This window comes from Cryptotermes secundus, unplaced genomic scaffold (assembly GCF_002891405.2).
Source record: "Cryptotermes secundus unplaced genomic scaffold, Csec_1.0 scaffold162, whole genome shotgun sequence".
Lineage (NCBI taxonomy): Eukaryota > Metazoa > Arthropoda > Insecta > Blattodea > Kalotermitidae > Cryptotermes > Cryptotermes secundus.
The window spans coordinates 1,915,119-1,931,135 of record NW_019739943.1 but is presented as its reverse complement, the minus strand read 5'-3'; the positions used below and the strand labels follow the sequence as shown (position 1 = coordinate 1,931,135).

Genomic DNA, 16,017 nt, shown 5'->3' with positions numbered 1-16,017 from the left:
CTAATATTTATAGTGACATCACTGCAGTTCTCATCTGAATAATCCTCACTCTATTTCAATGTCCTTAACACTGGAAACTAGTTGATAATAAAGTAGCTGGTCATTTACACAATCTAATTATTATAATGCAAGTCATGGTAGCCGAGCAGTCTGAGGCATGTACCATCTTTGCTCGCTCATAAGCAGANTTCTTACTCTCAACATATATAAGTACACTATCTATACCTCTTAACCTACTCTATCCTTGGTTATACGTATTGAATCCCGCCTACTATCTTTACTACAACATACTAACCCTAACCTTGATATATATCCTATAAATCACTGATTGCCTGACTAGTATCCTAGCCTTTTACATGTTCCTGGTATCCTACCCTCAGGGCTCACTGGGTACACTGGAAATTGCACATTCAATAGCTCAACACACTGTATCACCAATACTATGAAACAACGATATTATCAATCGGCATGGCTAATATGCGTAAACAAACTTACGTGAAGTACAAGATACCGACCCGCTACCTCCGCTGGTCATACCCATGTTGCCGAGAGCCTCCGGCTGACAAGTGAATATTCTGTGTTAAAACATGATCCAAATCCCCCCGAAGTTCCCTAATTTATCGTTTTAATTCGCTGATTTGGCACTGATGACAGAGGGTAGGTGACTCCCCCTCAGTGCCCTCAATCCTCATAATAACCTCCTCATTGGCTCTCCTGGGTGGTTGTGGGTGGACCCCCTTGCGTCTTATTGCGGTGTCAGCAGTCTCTTGCGATTGAATCCAGGTTACGAGTGAGGTAAGCTACTGGCTTTGTGATTACATAGACCTGCTGAGTCTTTACATTCTTAACCTAATTGCCAGTCCTAGTGTTTACAATTTACGGCAATAGCTGCGAAACTCTTTTCGCAAGTCTCTAGCTTTTTGATAATAGAATACCCTCTTCAATCTCAAATTTGGGGCATAACAACTAATAATACTAATATTTATAGTGACATCACTGCAGTTCTCATCTGAATAATCCTCACTCTATTTCAATGTCCTTAACACTGGAAACTAGTTGATAATAAAGTAGCTGGTCATTTACACAATCTAATTATTATAATGCAAGTCATGGTAGCCGAGCAATCTGAGGCATGTACCATCTTTGCTCGCTCATAAGCAGATATCATGGGTTCGAATCCCACACAAGGTATGGATGTTTGGTGTGTATATATATGTTTATTCTGTTTGTGTTGTCCTGTGTTTAGGTAGAGACCTTTTGACAAGCTCATCACCCATCCAAGGAATCCTACCCTCTGTAAAAGTGATCATGAAACTGAGAAATCAGCTCTATGCTCCAAAGTTGGAGGAAGAGGAGAGATAAGAAAAATTACAATAATTTATTATTTTTCTTAAAATTTATGACTATAAAAAGTATGCCAAAACAAATACTAAAGTGACAGTTAATGAAACAGGTAGCAGCCTCCATAGTCTAGGGGTAACGTTCCCACCTCATGACTCAAGGTACACGGGTTCAAACCCGGCGGAGGTCGTGGAATTTTTAATAATAATAATTATTATTATTATTATTATTATTATTAAGCATAAAATAAAAATTAAGCACTATCACTGATGCCTATTAGAATGCATTTCAATTTCAGTGAAGGTCAATCAAAATTTGTTGTAACTTGATGATATTCTTTTTATAACTGTTCTATAATCTGTAATCATAACAAAGTCTTTCCTATGCCCAAACATGGGGTTTCCTGTAAAACAGGCAGTCCAAATTCTCCACTTTGAACCTAGGAAGACAAAATTTAATAGCCGTCAGAATTAAAAACAATCAATGTAGCCAGCTCCATTTTTATACTTACAGCTAGGAGGTTTATGATAGTATGACCAATTTCCCAGTAAACTGGTCTTCTATTCCTTATGGATACTAACATACACGGGTAGTACCTATATTGTGCTCCAAGTCTTAACATGAGGCGGATAGGAAAAACTGTTGCCCATGGAGTCTCCCACCTGAAAAATGACAGAAACTTCAAGGGTTACACAGTATTTCAAAACCTTGTAACATGGGAGCATGTTAACAAATCTGAAGCATCTGGTTGAATGAGCTTTACGATCATGACTGAAACTTTAAGATAGCACGTGTAACAGTTTAATTCCAATTAAAATTATTTATGATATCAAAACACTTTTGTCAACATTCAGAGATTACTTTAACAAACGTTCTCTTTTAGAGGAATGATAAGACCAACTATATGACTGAAAAATATATCAATATATTAAACACAAAGTTTATTTAATGTTAATAACCTTGCTGCCAGTATGAAAACAAAATAAACACCACTACACAACAAATTAATAATTCTGACATCTGAGATAAACTGTTCCACCAAAATTCCTGAGTAGGGTGCTAAATTCACTAGCTGGGAAGCCTGTCCACTACCTAGAAATGACTGTTACAAATCAACATTCTCCCTTGCACAACTTATATCACTTCCAAGTTGCATGAATCTAATACCTGTGCACAAGAATTGCAACTAAATATGGAGATGATGGCAGTACAAGTTTCTGCAGACACTGAAAGGAGGGACGGATGTAAATGAAGCCACCATGTTCAGTTGAATCAAGGAATGGTACTCCTTGGAATACTGTATGTCCCAACTCGCTCACTGTATTTCCTGCAAGCAAAATGAACACAAACCATTTTACAAATATTATTTTACTACACGTGTTAACTAGAAAAGTATTGAGGGCAGGCCCTCTTAAGAACTCTTACCTATAACTAATATGTGAAAAGGAGATTGATAAAAACTAAACAATGGTATCTCAACATTGATAACATTCCAGGTTCGATTCCTGGCGCTACCAGATTTTCTGAGAAGTAGTGGGTCTGGAACGGGGCCGACTCAGCCTCGTGATGATAACTGAGGAGCTATTTCAAGGGAATAGCGGCTCTGGTCTAGAAAACCGAAATTATTGGCCATGCGGATTCGTTGCACTGACCATACAACACCCTCTATCTGCTAAAGTTGGCACTAACTTCTCTGACAAGCAGCGGTCGCTCGGTCCGTATAGTTCGCTTGCATACTAAAACCACGAAGATGACAGATTCATGTGAGACAAAGGAGAAGAGAGGGGAAAGGGAAACAAGAGTGAGAATGAGAGGGGGGGGGAATGGGACAGATGAGAGAGAGGGAGGGAGAGAGAATTGAAATCAAAGAACTAGTTAAACAGTTTACTTTCATACTGTAGGTTCATTATGAAGGGCTCTAGAAAATGTAAGAACATTTGCATGAAACTATAACAACTTCATTCATTTCAATTCTATACAAATAGCTTCAGACTGATAACGTTTCAACTGTATTCTTCAAAAAATGTAATCAATGAAAGATGAGCATAAAAACTTTTGCATGCTTAATACATCAGAATGTAATAAACTCATATGGCTGATTCTGCATCTAACAAACCAGAACCCAAAACGACTATTCCACACTGATTATTATGTAAAACACTAACATATCACATGGGACCAGCATGCTGATCATGAGAATGAACTGAGCCCAGGTTAAAAAATAAAAAAATACATAAATCCATCAATATAGTCTGTGATGCAAAGTATTTGTAGCATATCTCAGAAAATCACAGTTGAGTACAAGGCAGAACTACTACAGAACCATGACTATTTCATTTTCTACATAGTCCATCACCATAAAAATTAGTGAACTAAAATATAATTAATTACGAACTACAAGGTAATCATCCTATGCAGAGTTTTAAGTTCTCACAGCCATTGTTATGAAGATTTCTATAACATAAAGCAGTATAACTATCAGGTGGCACAATGTCCCCACACATAAATCTCTAGATAAGAGTGAAGAAGAAGAAGGTACAAAATTAAAATACTATTGGACATATACCAGAAATATGGTAAGTGAACATACAGTAGATGAGAACAGTAATAAATATAGTAAAAACAAGTGTTACAATTTGTGATGAACATCTATCTGTACAGTGAAATTTTACATTGTACTTTATCTCAAAGAAGCTGTTGCTACATTGCATTTAGCAATAGCCAATTGGCATTGAGTTCAGTGAAGAAGATGATAACTGTTGTCTTGATAAAGGGCCCAAATCATGAAGAAATATTGCTGTTAAAATATGTTACGAGAATTCACATGAAAACATATCAGACAGGAATATGTATTCACTGGCACACACAATAATGTGGCTAATGGCAGTGCTATGTTGGACTATCTTAGTTTTTAATAAAAAGAATGGATTTTCAGGACCAGAAATGAGGTCAGGGTGAACAGTAAATAAAGACTTAATTCTTTACCTCTTGAGGCATCTTGATAAAGTGTGTTGAGGTGTCTGAAGATGTCCTTTGGTACAGTTGCTTCATCTGGCAGACATTCCAGGATTATGACAATTTCATCTTGGCCCACACAGCTCATCCCCGAAGTTGAGAAGCACCAACATGTTCGACTGACACAACAGTCCACTGAAAGAGAACCATCCCAGACTTTTCCTTGAGGTACAAATTTTACTGGGAAAATACTGTCATATATAACAGTGTTGCAGGTTAATACCAACTACCTATATTCTAAGACTTATGGCGTTTCTCCCAAATCTCCTCAGGAGATCGTTGATGCTGTACTTCAAAATAAACCACAACACAATTCCTCAAATTTCCTACTAATAAATACACGCAGTAGTGCTCACAGATTATGATGTGAAGTAAAATTTGCCCACTCTGACAAATCTAGTTTACAGCCAACATGTATGACTCAAATTTAATATTATCAACCTACGCGAGCCCAAGTCTCCCAAACGGTCAAACATTTATGTTGTGCATGAAAACAAGAAACATGAAATAACTGATATTCTAACATACAATACATCATAAATACCACATAATTCAATATGAAAGGTAACTGTATATGCTTCAGACATTATGATATAATTTTTCTGCAAATTATGAGTAGCTACATCTGTTGTAATAGCAAAAAAAAACTCTATTAAGATCTCTGAATTGAAATTGATTTTATTTTTAACATTTTTTCTTATTTAACATCTCCTGTGTTAAACTTCTGAATTCCTACAACTACGTTCACAGTTGCAAATGTGATCAAACAATGGGTTATTGAGACAACTGTACTGAACAAGCACCATGTCACAAATCTGTTACATTCTATGAATCAAAATGTATACATCACACCCCTTCTTTCAGATTAAAATTTTAGAACAGCACCTGCAACTACGTCATTAGTAATTATGCTAATTATTTAATTTAAGTTTTGTTGTCCTTTCTATACAGACACAATTGAAGCAGAGCAGCACAACTTAAGTTATTTCAAGAGTTTTCTTTTGTACGCTACTACTAAGCAAGTTGACTTAAGTTGTACTGCTTCTAATTTGTATTTGGAAGGTGCCTGGACTCTCCTTACTGAGGTTCTCCATGGTTTCTCCCAGTGTGGTGAAGCAAATGCTGCTGAGTGCCTTAAATTAGCTCATGGATGCTTCCTCCCACAGCCCTTCCTATTTAACAGTCATAATCAACCAGTCATTTGAATCTGTATAGTATGAGTTTTCCCTTAGTGGGGGGTGGAGTCAAACTGGGTCCACTCGGCACGGCGGCCACTGATTGGCCTATTGTAGCCTACCCCTGGTGATTATGATGATAGAGAATTTGGCGGAATAAAGACTGGCAGGGTAAACTGAAGTACTTGGAAAAAACCCGCCCCAGCACCACTTTGTCCACCACAAATCCCACTTGACCAGACCCGGGATCGAACCCAGGCCGCCGTGGTGGGAAGCCACCGACTAACCACTTGAGCTATGGTGCAGCCATAGTATGAGTTACTGACAGCATCATTAAATAATTTTTTTTTTTTCCTTGGCACCCATGAACACCGTTCACTTCAGTTTTTCTAGATCTTACACATGCGGTAGGACTCCTTGGGTGAGTGATCAGCTCGTCGCAAGGCCTATCCCTGTACACAAACACAGAAAAACGCACACAAACATCCATGCCCTGAGTGGGATTCGAACCCACAATCCCGGCTTCCGAGCGAGCGAAGACAGTGCATGCCTTAGACTACTCGGCTACCATGACCGGCCATTAAATAAAATACAGAAGTAAAATATCTGCATACTGACTTACAGTTCAGAATTTTTACTTGAACGAAGAGATTCCTGTTGATGGCAAATACTGTAGGTGGTTCAGTCTCAGACCTTAGTATTGCCATCTGTTTATCTTGGTCCACCACATCAACAAATTTAATTTCACCCTTATTAATTACAGCCAAGGGTGGTAAACCTGAAAATAAAATTGAAACAATATGGGTATTAAATTACAGCCATATTACAGGTGAAGGGGGGGGGCGAAGAGCAAGTTTAGAAGAGCAAATGAAACCAAATGGAAGAAATCTGCTATTCATTGGGGTGGGCGGGTGGGTGGGAGAGATGATGGTGATGACATCATCATCCAAGTGAGTCACCTCTGGTCACTATGATGACAGTAACAGTACCCTACTTCACATGCCTTCACACATGCCTCCACCATCAAGGCATGCAAACTCAGGAAGGCTGAGGAGACCACAACTGGTGGAATTAACCACAATGATTTCACACTGATGGTTCATATTTACTATCGCACCATGAAATGTGTTACAAAAGTAACATAAATGATTCTGTTATTGAAACACAGTAACAGGACATGTGCAAATATTTTTAAGGGTAGGGTTCCAATGTAATTATGTGGGAGAAAACTCAATATTTCTAGCATAATGCCCAATTCCTGAAGACAATCTTCCTTAATCTGGAATCTGTATTATCCACATATTGATTACAGGAAATGAAACACGCCTGTTATAAGACGTGTTTCTCTACTATCAAATATTCTGGAGACATTCTTGCCCACCGATTTTAACAACTGACAGTCGCAAAGTTCTGAACAAACTGCAAGTGTAAATGTTTGATATTACAGTGTGGATATTCTTACATATAAAATTTAGATTATATGAATGTAACCCCAAAGTCTTTATCTGTTTCCCCTCAGAGTTTCCCTTGCATGTATCTCCACTAAATACTTTTAGCTTACACCAAATATCAGTGCCAACTTTAGCATATAGAGGGTGTCATGTGGTCAGCGCAATGGATCCCCACAGCCATTAATCTGAGTTTTCTAGACTGGAGCTGCTATTTCCTTGACATATCTCCTCAATTATCCTCACAAGACTGAGTGGGCACTGTTCCAGACCCACTACTTCTCAGAAAATCTGGTAGCGCCAGAAATCGAACCCGTGACCTCTGGATCTGTAGCCAGGAACTCTGACCACTAGACCACAGAGGCGGTCCTCTCAACAAGCGGCACTTTCTCAGTCAGAAGAGTTTGCTTGCGGACTACAGGCCACGGGATTACACGAAATATTATTTAGTTACAAAAGCTTTCTTTAGAAAGAACTTTCTGTCATTCAGTACTGATGAATGATGATGTAATTAATTCATTAGGGTTCAGATGAAAGCATCCACCTGTCAATGAAAAATATCTCATCGATTATGATATACATGTAGGAGAAAACAAAACTGCAATCAGTAAATGACCAGCTTGCAGGTGTGATAAAGAATCTGTTTACCTCTGTCTGTGGGAATGTAGCTCATTGTCTTGGGATCAAGAGGAGGTAGCAATCTCTGGCTGGAATGATTTGAAGCAGAGGTAGGAGGACCTAAAACATATTAAATACATAAAAAGTTGCAATATAAGTAAACACATGTCTAAAAAAAAATTCTGAAAATTCTTTTGGGTATTATGCCAAAATGTCTTCCTTCTCTAAGTCAACAGCTCTGAGAGAATAAGGTCATTTCAGCAACATTTAGTCATTTTTGGATTTTTTTATATACTCCAGGATAAATCTGTCATGACTTAGCTCTCAGATGACTGCCTCTGCTGCTTCTCCATATACAGTAGGTCCCACTACTATTATTCTTATACACTTTAGTCACCATTCACTTTTATTTATTATTCTAAGGTTTTTATTATTGCCTGTAGTTCTGTATGGATGTGAAACTTGGTCTCTGACATTAAGGGAGGAACACAGACTGAGAGTGTTTGAGAACAGGGTGTTGAGAGTATTCTGACCAAAGAGAAATGAAGTGACAGGAGGTTGGGGAATGCTGCATAATGAGGAGCTTTGTAACTCGTACTCTTCTCCAAGTATAATTAGAATGATCAAGTAAAGGAGGATGAGGTGGGCAGGGCATGTAGCATGAATGGGGAGAAGAGAAATGCATATAGGATATTGGTGGGAAAGCCAGAAGGAAAGAGACCACTAGGAAGACCAAGGCGTAGGTTGGTGAACAATATTAAAATGGATCTTAAGAGAGATAGGATGGGATGGTATAGTTTGGATTGACCTGGCTCAGGATAGGGACCTGTGGAGGGCTCTTGTGAACATGGTAATGAATCTTTGGGTTCTGTAAAATGCTGGGAATTCTTGAGCAGTTGCAAAAGTAGCAGATCCTCAAGAAGAGTTCAGCTCCGTAAGTAAGGTTTTTATTAACTGCTGGGTTTATGTAGTGCTGAATAATATATATACGACAGACAAGGTGAGAGGAGAACGGAAGCATTTGTGGCCTATGTGAAGGTACTATCCTTGGAAACACAAGGATGGAGAGCAGAAAACTATGAACAATGTTATGACTGCTGCTATCCAGCGCAGTGAAGATTCAAACCAGACAGCTTTCAAATGCAAGGTAGATATATTAGTACTGTGCTAACGTGCTCAATTACACTGCCATGTGAGCGATGGGGGTGGAAGCATATGTGCATGGATTTCTCTCAAAGGTTCCAGACCTACACTCACAAAGGCGCAGGGCCATTCTAGAAAGATTAGATACAAAAAACAATAGCATCTAGCCTCAAGTCAGTCAGTCTGCACGTAAGAGTGGCATGCAGTGTTCATGTGTGGCGAAAGAGGGCTATGATAGGCATGCCGTGTGTCCAATGGTGGCAGTGATGAGTTGAGTCCAAAAGCAGAGTGCAGCAGTGTCCAGTGAATTAGTACGGAATTAAAACTGATGCCAAGAATGTTACTGACAAACTGAAAATAACTGATCAAAAACAAGACAAATGTTACAACTGATGTCAGAAGTTGGATCAGAGAGAGATCCAGTTTTAGAAGAAATTTTGGAGCAGCTAAGTAAGTTGACTGCCAGCAAAAACAAACTGGAAGTGCACAAAGAACTTAGAAATACATAAGCACCAGATAAGACAAATTCAAAGAACTCAGGATGAATGTGCTGGCCAGGAAGAACCTGAAAAGGAAGGTCATTCAGAGCAAAAAACAATAACAGACACTTCAAGGGCACCATGACACCGGTTCAGGAGCAAGCCCAGAGTCTTCACAAGGTAAATAGTGAGCAGGTGACACAACTCGATGTAAAGGCAACACAAACCCTGGACAAAGTCAGACAGCAGTACTATTGTCTACATATGAGGATCAACATTGAGGAGGTGATGCCAACTGTGACATCTGCACAGCAAGTCAAGATTCCTGAACCCAGAGTTGATGCATCAGTGTAACGTCAGTGCTTTGTTTGAAAAGATCACCATTGATATCTCAGGACTCTTTACAAGAGCCCGAGGACAATTCAATACCTCCTGATTGCCACAGACTACCTCACCAAGTGACCAAAGGTTCATGCCATCCCTAACCAGGAAGCACTGACAGTGGCTAACATTCTGGTGACCAACTTCTTCTGCCACTCCAGAATCCTGAGGGAACTGCACAGCAACCAAGACCAGAACTTCAAGTCATAACTGTTGTAGGAAATGTGATGGTGCCTTAAGTGTACAAGACTTGAACCACCCCTCTGCATCCACAGTCAGATGGCATGACAGAACACTACACTTAAACAGCAGAGAAGCACCTGAGGGAGGTAACCGCGACGAACAAATCAGATTGTTACAAGGGGCTACCACTCTTCCTGCTGACCTATAGAGAATTCACCTGTAAGACCACAGACTGGTTGACACACTATGTTACAAGCCGGAAGATCGCAGGTTCAAGTCCCGATGAGGTCACTGGATTTTTTTGAATTGACCTAATCCTTCCAGCTGCACTATGGCCCTGTGTCAACTCAGCCTCTAACAGAAATGAGTACCAGGAATGTTTTTGGAATATTCTTGGGGGTAAACGGCGGCCAGCATGTAGGACTGACAACCTTGCCATCTATGAGCCGACTGTCTAGAAAATGTGGGAACCTCAACATCTCACAACCCCATGGTCCTCCATGGCCTGTTACAGGGATACATTTACTTTTACTTAAGACCACAGGCACAATGTTTGTTGCATGGTGTTTGGGAAGGAGCTATGTTTGTCCTCAAAGCTGCTGTTTGGGGCTCCCCATGACAAGAAGCAACCTATGACTGCTACATGGCAGACTTCATGGAAAGGCTGCATAACATTCATCATTATGCCAGTCACCTACCCACAAGAATCATACCCCTGAATTTCAGAATGGCAATCAATTACTTACAATGCAGTTTTATTGGCACTGCTTAAAAGTAGTACACACCAAGATTTCTGAAACGTAACACAGAAATGCTGACATTTTTGGAACAACTTGTGCAGTGAAAATTTTAAAGACAACTTCACCCTATTATGAAGTACCATAGAATAATTTCGCTATTTAAATTCAAGCCATACAGCTAAGTACAATCAAATTTAGAGCAAAAGTAATAAATTATTACAAATATTATTTATCACTTCCACCCTCAATTCATCATTAGTTTCAAAACAGTGGAAAAGCAATTAAAAATTTTATCAAGCTGTATACTTTTATTTACCTACATTACATGAAACAAAAGAATGACATGTTTGAGAAGCTGGTAACTTTGCTCACCAGGTGGCGTTCCAACACGTTTGAGAACCCTTCCTGGGCGCCTGTAAGGCAGTCTTGATTCTGACGAGCCATCCAGTTCTGTCAAGTCACCTCCTGGTCTTATTCCATCACTAAATATCACCTGCTTAGCAACATCACTTCTAGACCTTGAACTGCCTGTAATATGACATCCTCATGAAAACAATAACAGGGTCACTGAGCATCCTTAACACTATAAACAATGGAACTGGACCCAAACAACAGATACGAACTGTTGGTAGTTCACNGTGATATTCTGCAGAATAAAAATCCTGGTAAGGTAAAAAAGTATGCCTTATATGAGATGGAAGGACTCACCACAGCAACGCCCACAAAGATACAATAAGAGAAGACGACACCAGGTACTTAATCCACACTGTAAACATTCTCAGCAAGGAGTTTATGTAGACAGAGAAGGCTGCCAAATTATAGCAAGGTGAGGTCATGAGTGAAGTTTTGTCAGTTCCCATCCTGAATTTTCAGCCTCCTTTCAAACCCCAAGTCTTATGAATATAGACAGGTCAAATGTGTCGGTGTGATTAATCACAACATAACACCAACAGTGCATGGAGAACACCTTAAAGCTGATTTATATTAAAAAAAAATAAAAAAAAAATTGTATGCTCAACAGAAAGCGTAATGTGCTTTAGCATGGAGCGTAAGTAGTCCTGGGTCTGATGTCATATGCAGTTACTCTCTATAACGGAAATTTCAGAATCTGCAGATTAAATCATATACAGACAATGTGTAGGACAGGATTCTCAACACTAACGACTGCAGTTCTTACATGTCAAGAATTTATTGATATGACTGATGAGATCTGGAACACCTTTCATCCTCACAACTTTGTAGCTCAGCATCAGGATTGAAGTCAAACCAAGTGCAAAGAAAGTTTAAATGGACATGAATGTGTTACATCAGTAAATTTTGCAGAAAACTACTCTTTCATCATTCAGGATGGATTGCACAAAGCAATGACAAAGTAACATTTCATCGTATTACAATATACATGCATCAACCTGAATCTAACTAGACACCCAGCTCCTTGTGTATTGTTAGTGAATGCATAACACACATATCAATCAAATTTCATGGTGTTCAGAAGGCCGTGATTCAGCCAATCAAGATACTGGAGAGCAATATAAAAAGCCATCATACTTTTGTGACTCAGATGCAGCACAGTATATGAACAGAAAATTTGTTGCCGATTTAGTAAATCAAAAGAACAATTCTGACATTGCTACAGAGTAGCATTTCTCTGCCACCAGTCATGGTAAAGGTTCCAATGACGCTGCCAGGTGGAACAACAAAACAACAGGCACCTACACAAGTTATCACTGCCCTTGTGATAAGGAAATACTGACCATGCAAAGACATGTATAAGTTTTTCATAAGAAAACACTCATGGAATAAAATATTCTTATGTAAGTCACACACACACATCACAGAATATCAAACAAAGCTTAAGAAATGTTTCAGTAACTGTATGAAAGTTCCAAACACTAGAGAATATCACCGTTACACACCATTAAATTGCAATGCAATGAGAGTTTTTCATGTTATGTTTCACGTATATACTGCATACAATGATATTGCCTTGTATAGCTCTGATGCCTGCACAAATGTTGGAAAGTGGTGGACTGGCATCATCATGAATAAAAGCTGACTATGTTTTCATATTCATACATCCTGAAGGCCCATCAACATCCTTCCAGTGACCACAGATGGGTGACATTGTTAGATTGGCATGGAAAGCATAACAAGAAATGGATGGTCACTGGATGAAAAGTTAGTATATTCACATGCATGACATGAAAAGACAATATAAACTGAAGCCATGCTTGGTAGTTTGCACTATTATAGCCAAACAGTCATAACTCAGTCAAGGATTAAAGAAAGAAGTTGAAATTTACAATATACGTAGGAGAAACAGTGGCTGCTGTCTCCTCAAATTTTCAATCTGTTGCCTTTTCCCAACAAATGTTATGTAACTGGATGTTATATGACTTCTTCAGAGTGATTTGATCAAGTATACTTTTCTTACACATTGAAAATCTGAAGTTACAAGGAAGTTTTACATGTCATTTGCTAGCTTCTGAAATGAATTCCATATTACTTCAGTTTCACCCAGACAACTCAATTAGATTTGGAGATACAATGTTTTGTGTCATTTAATGCTTATGCGACAGAGAAAACAGCCAGCATCATACAAATTTTGGGCTTTGATGCCTTCAAAACAGAGTTATATGACATAAAAGTACTTTGAACTTTTATTTATGTAACATAAACCTACAATTATGCAAATTCCATTAAGGTAAATGTAAAATATTAAAGCTATCCCTGTAATAGGCTGTGTAAGCCCTTAGGGTTGTGAGATGTCAAGGCTCCCATGGCGGTGAGGTCAGCCTTACAAACCAGCTGCCATTCACCACCAGGAAGATTCCTGGTATTCATTTCTGTTAGAGGTTGAGTCAACCCCAGGGCCATAGTTTGGCTGGAAGGGTTAGGTCAATTGAAGAATCCAATGACCTCATCAGGATCTGAACCTGCAACCTTCTGGCTTGTAGCACAGTGCCTCAACCAACTATGCTACTGTGTGCACACATACAAGCTCCATTATTTAATAAAAAAAAAACAGCTGCCACAAACTCTTGACAGAATTTGATTTGATTTGATTTGATTTGATGCAATATCTGAACTTTAATCCTTCTACCCTTCTAGGCAAGTTCACACTTCTTGGCATAGATATGGGCTCTTTACGTACAAATGATTCTGTAATTTCTTGTGCAACTAAAAATTCTGTTCCAAATAAAGTTTGTACCCACGCAGTGCCTTCTACACTGGACGGACAAAAATATCTTGATCCTACGTTCAACATTTTTCATGAAAGTTTTGTTTTATTTGACTGGGCATATGGACACACAAATGCTAGACAAATGGACAAATGCTAGAGCACAGGAAATCTACATCTTGTACACAGAATTCCAGTCCATGATTTAAAAATTGGTGTTGGGCATACCCTAAGTGCAAAAAGAATTACAGGCCCTGTGTTATAATCAGAGAGTATTAATTCTGAGAGATATATACCACAAGCAGACTGGTAACCTTCACCCTATAAAATCAGTGGTGAAGCAGACTGACCAGGGATGGTGGTAACACATGCAGTGAGTGCACATGGGGAATAGTTGTGTCAGGCAGTTTCCAAACAAGATGAAGTACAATTATCAAAACACCTTGCAATTTAATAGTTGATTAGAAAGAAGTCTTCAGCTGATTAACAATTCTTCAAGCACATAAGATTAGAGGCTTTGACAACAGTCAAGACTGATATTGTGGTCTTCTGGGTTATGGTATCATGCAATCTGGTAGGTGGGTACCAATACTTCCAGAGCCATGCCTGAGCTTAGCTCTTAGCTGCCGGCTTCCCACCACAATGGCCCAGGTCTGATCCCTGGTCAGGTCACATGGGATGTATGGTGGGCAAAGTGGCACAAGGGCAGGTTTTCTCAGAGTACTTTGATTTCCCCTGCCAATTCTCATTCCACCAACTACTCCATATTTGTTAAACATTCCATCATTAAAACTATATAGACCTGATACTGACAGCACTGTTAAATAATAAAACACAGTTTTGGATCAACAAACTGCCTAAACTCCCAGGTTTACCCTGAAGATGTAGGTGGTATGTTTACATGGCATGCTGATACCCACCAGCCACAACTCAGAAGATCACAATATGAATTCTCAAACCACTTTACTCCCCACTGTACACTGAGTCTGAATGAAGAAACTGTACTATATTAGAAAAAGTATTTATTAAGCAACAAACTCACCCTCTCGTTTGAGAACCCCAACAGGCACCAGTACACTGGGTGGTGGCTGCCGCAGAACACTTGCAGCCTGCTCCAGTGGAGGAATGGTAGAACAGTACTCCATAGGGTTGTTTGGGTTTGGTTGTCTACCCAGGGGTATACTGCTGGTGTCTGCTACTCCTTCATTCAAAGATGATGGTGAGCCTAAGGCACTCTCACCTTGCTCTACCAGGAAGACTAAACGACAAAATACATTTTAGTTTTGCAGCCTGAGAAAAAAAAATTGTTTGCACAGATCATAGATACGTATCTTGCTTATGTTTCCAACGCACAATGATTCTTTTAGTTTCAGACTGACCCTAACTGATAACAACTAAACTTGCAGAGTGTAAACAAAACACAAATGTATGCGAGTTTAAGTCATACATATTCAAGTCAAATTTATTATTTCATGGTGTCAATCCAAGAAAACAGGTTATATGAAGAATTTGCAAATAAAAAATATTATCTTATTAAATGATTAACTATGTCTTGTGCTTTATAATGTAGACAGAACTTACTGTATACAAAAAGCCTACACCAAAAATGTGAATTCAGTGTAGTATTGGCACTGTATGCTGTTTTTAATTATGCAGTGACTCACCTTCCATCTCACTCAAGGACACGTCCTTAAATAATATTCTTCATAAACCGAGTTCTTCTTTTACCTATCTCTTGGATACCCTGAACTCAAAAATGTTTAATTCTCTTAATGTTTTCCTTTCTTGTGAAAGCCACTTACAACTGTCCATGAATAAAACTGCAATCTCTTTCAAATATCTATCCCTGTAATTTGTTGATTTAACCTTACTACAAATTATAGTCTCCAATAAGCAATTGGCAGTTCAACTCCAGATGTGTACATCAAAATACAATGAATTATTACTCCTCTTCTCTGTGAGTACTGAAAATCAGATCAACATTCTGATACAGTGCTTCATTAATCAATCTAGCTCCATTTGAAAGGTATTCAGGTTTCTCAGCAGTATTATTACAGTACTAACCTTCAAAATCAACTTACGTGGGGCCATATACAATGGTTTAAGGCTATTCAGGAACTCTACAGGGCAGCTGATTTGTTCTTCTGCAACATCTCTAACAAGCCTTGTAAATGGTCTGGCACTTGCATTAAACAGGCATTTTTATGAAAACTACAAATACATACTTCATAAAAATACAACCCTTTACAAGGAAGAAGTGGTAAGTAAGTAAGTAAGTAAGTAAGTAAGTAAGTAAATAAAGGTATCCCTGTA

At 38.8% G+C, this 16,017-nt stretch overlaps 1 protein-coding gene across 4 annotated transcripts in view; it reads right to left on the bottom strand.

Annotated features, from left to right (window-relative positions):
• LOC111872065 overlaps window positions 1–16,017 on the bottom strand; it is a 38,384-nt gene that overhangs the window by 10,432 nt on the left and 11,935 nt on the right. For all 4 annotated transcript variants that reach the window (XM_023865590.2, XM_023865591.2, XM_023865587.2 and 1 more), the window contains exons 6-12: window positions 14,747–14,962; window positions 10,896–11,051; window positions 7,628–7,717; window positions 6,154–6,309; window positions 4,327–4,491; window positions 2,509–2,668; window positions 1,853–2,003 (exon numbers count right to left, since the gene is read on the bottom strand). In XM_023865590.2, the coding sequence (XP_023721358.1) occupies window positions 1,853–2,003; window positions 2,509–2,668; window positions 4,327–4,491; window positions 6,154–6,309; window positions 7,628–7,717; window positions 10,896–11,051; window positions 14,747–14,962 (1,094 nt within the window). The remainder of the gene's footprint in view (window positions 1–1,852; window positions 2,004–2,508; window positions 2,669–4,326; window positions 4,492–6,153; window positions 6,310–7,627; window positions 7,718–10,895; window positions 11,052–14,746; window positions 14,963–16,017) is intronic.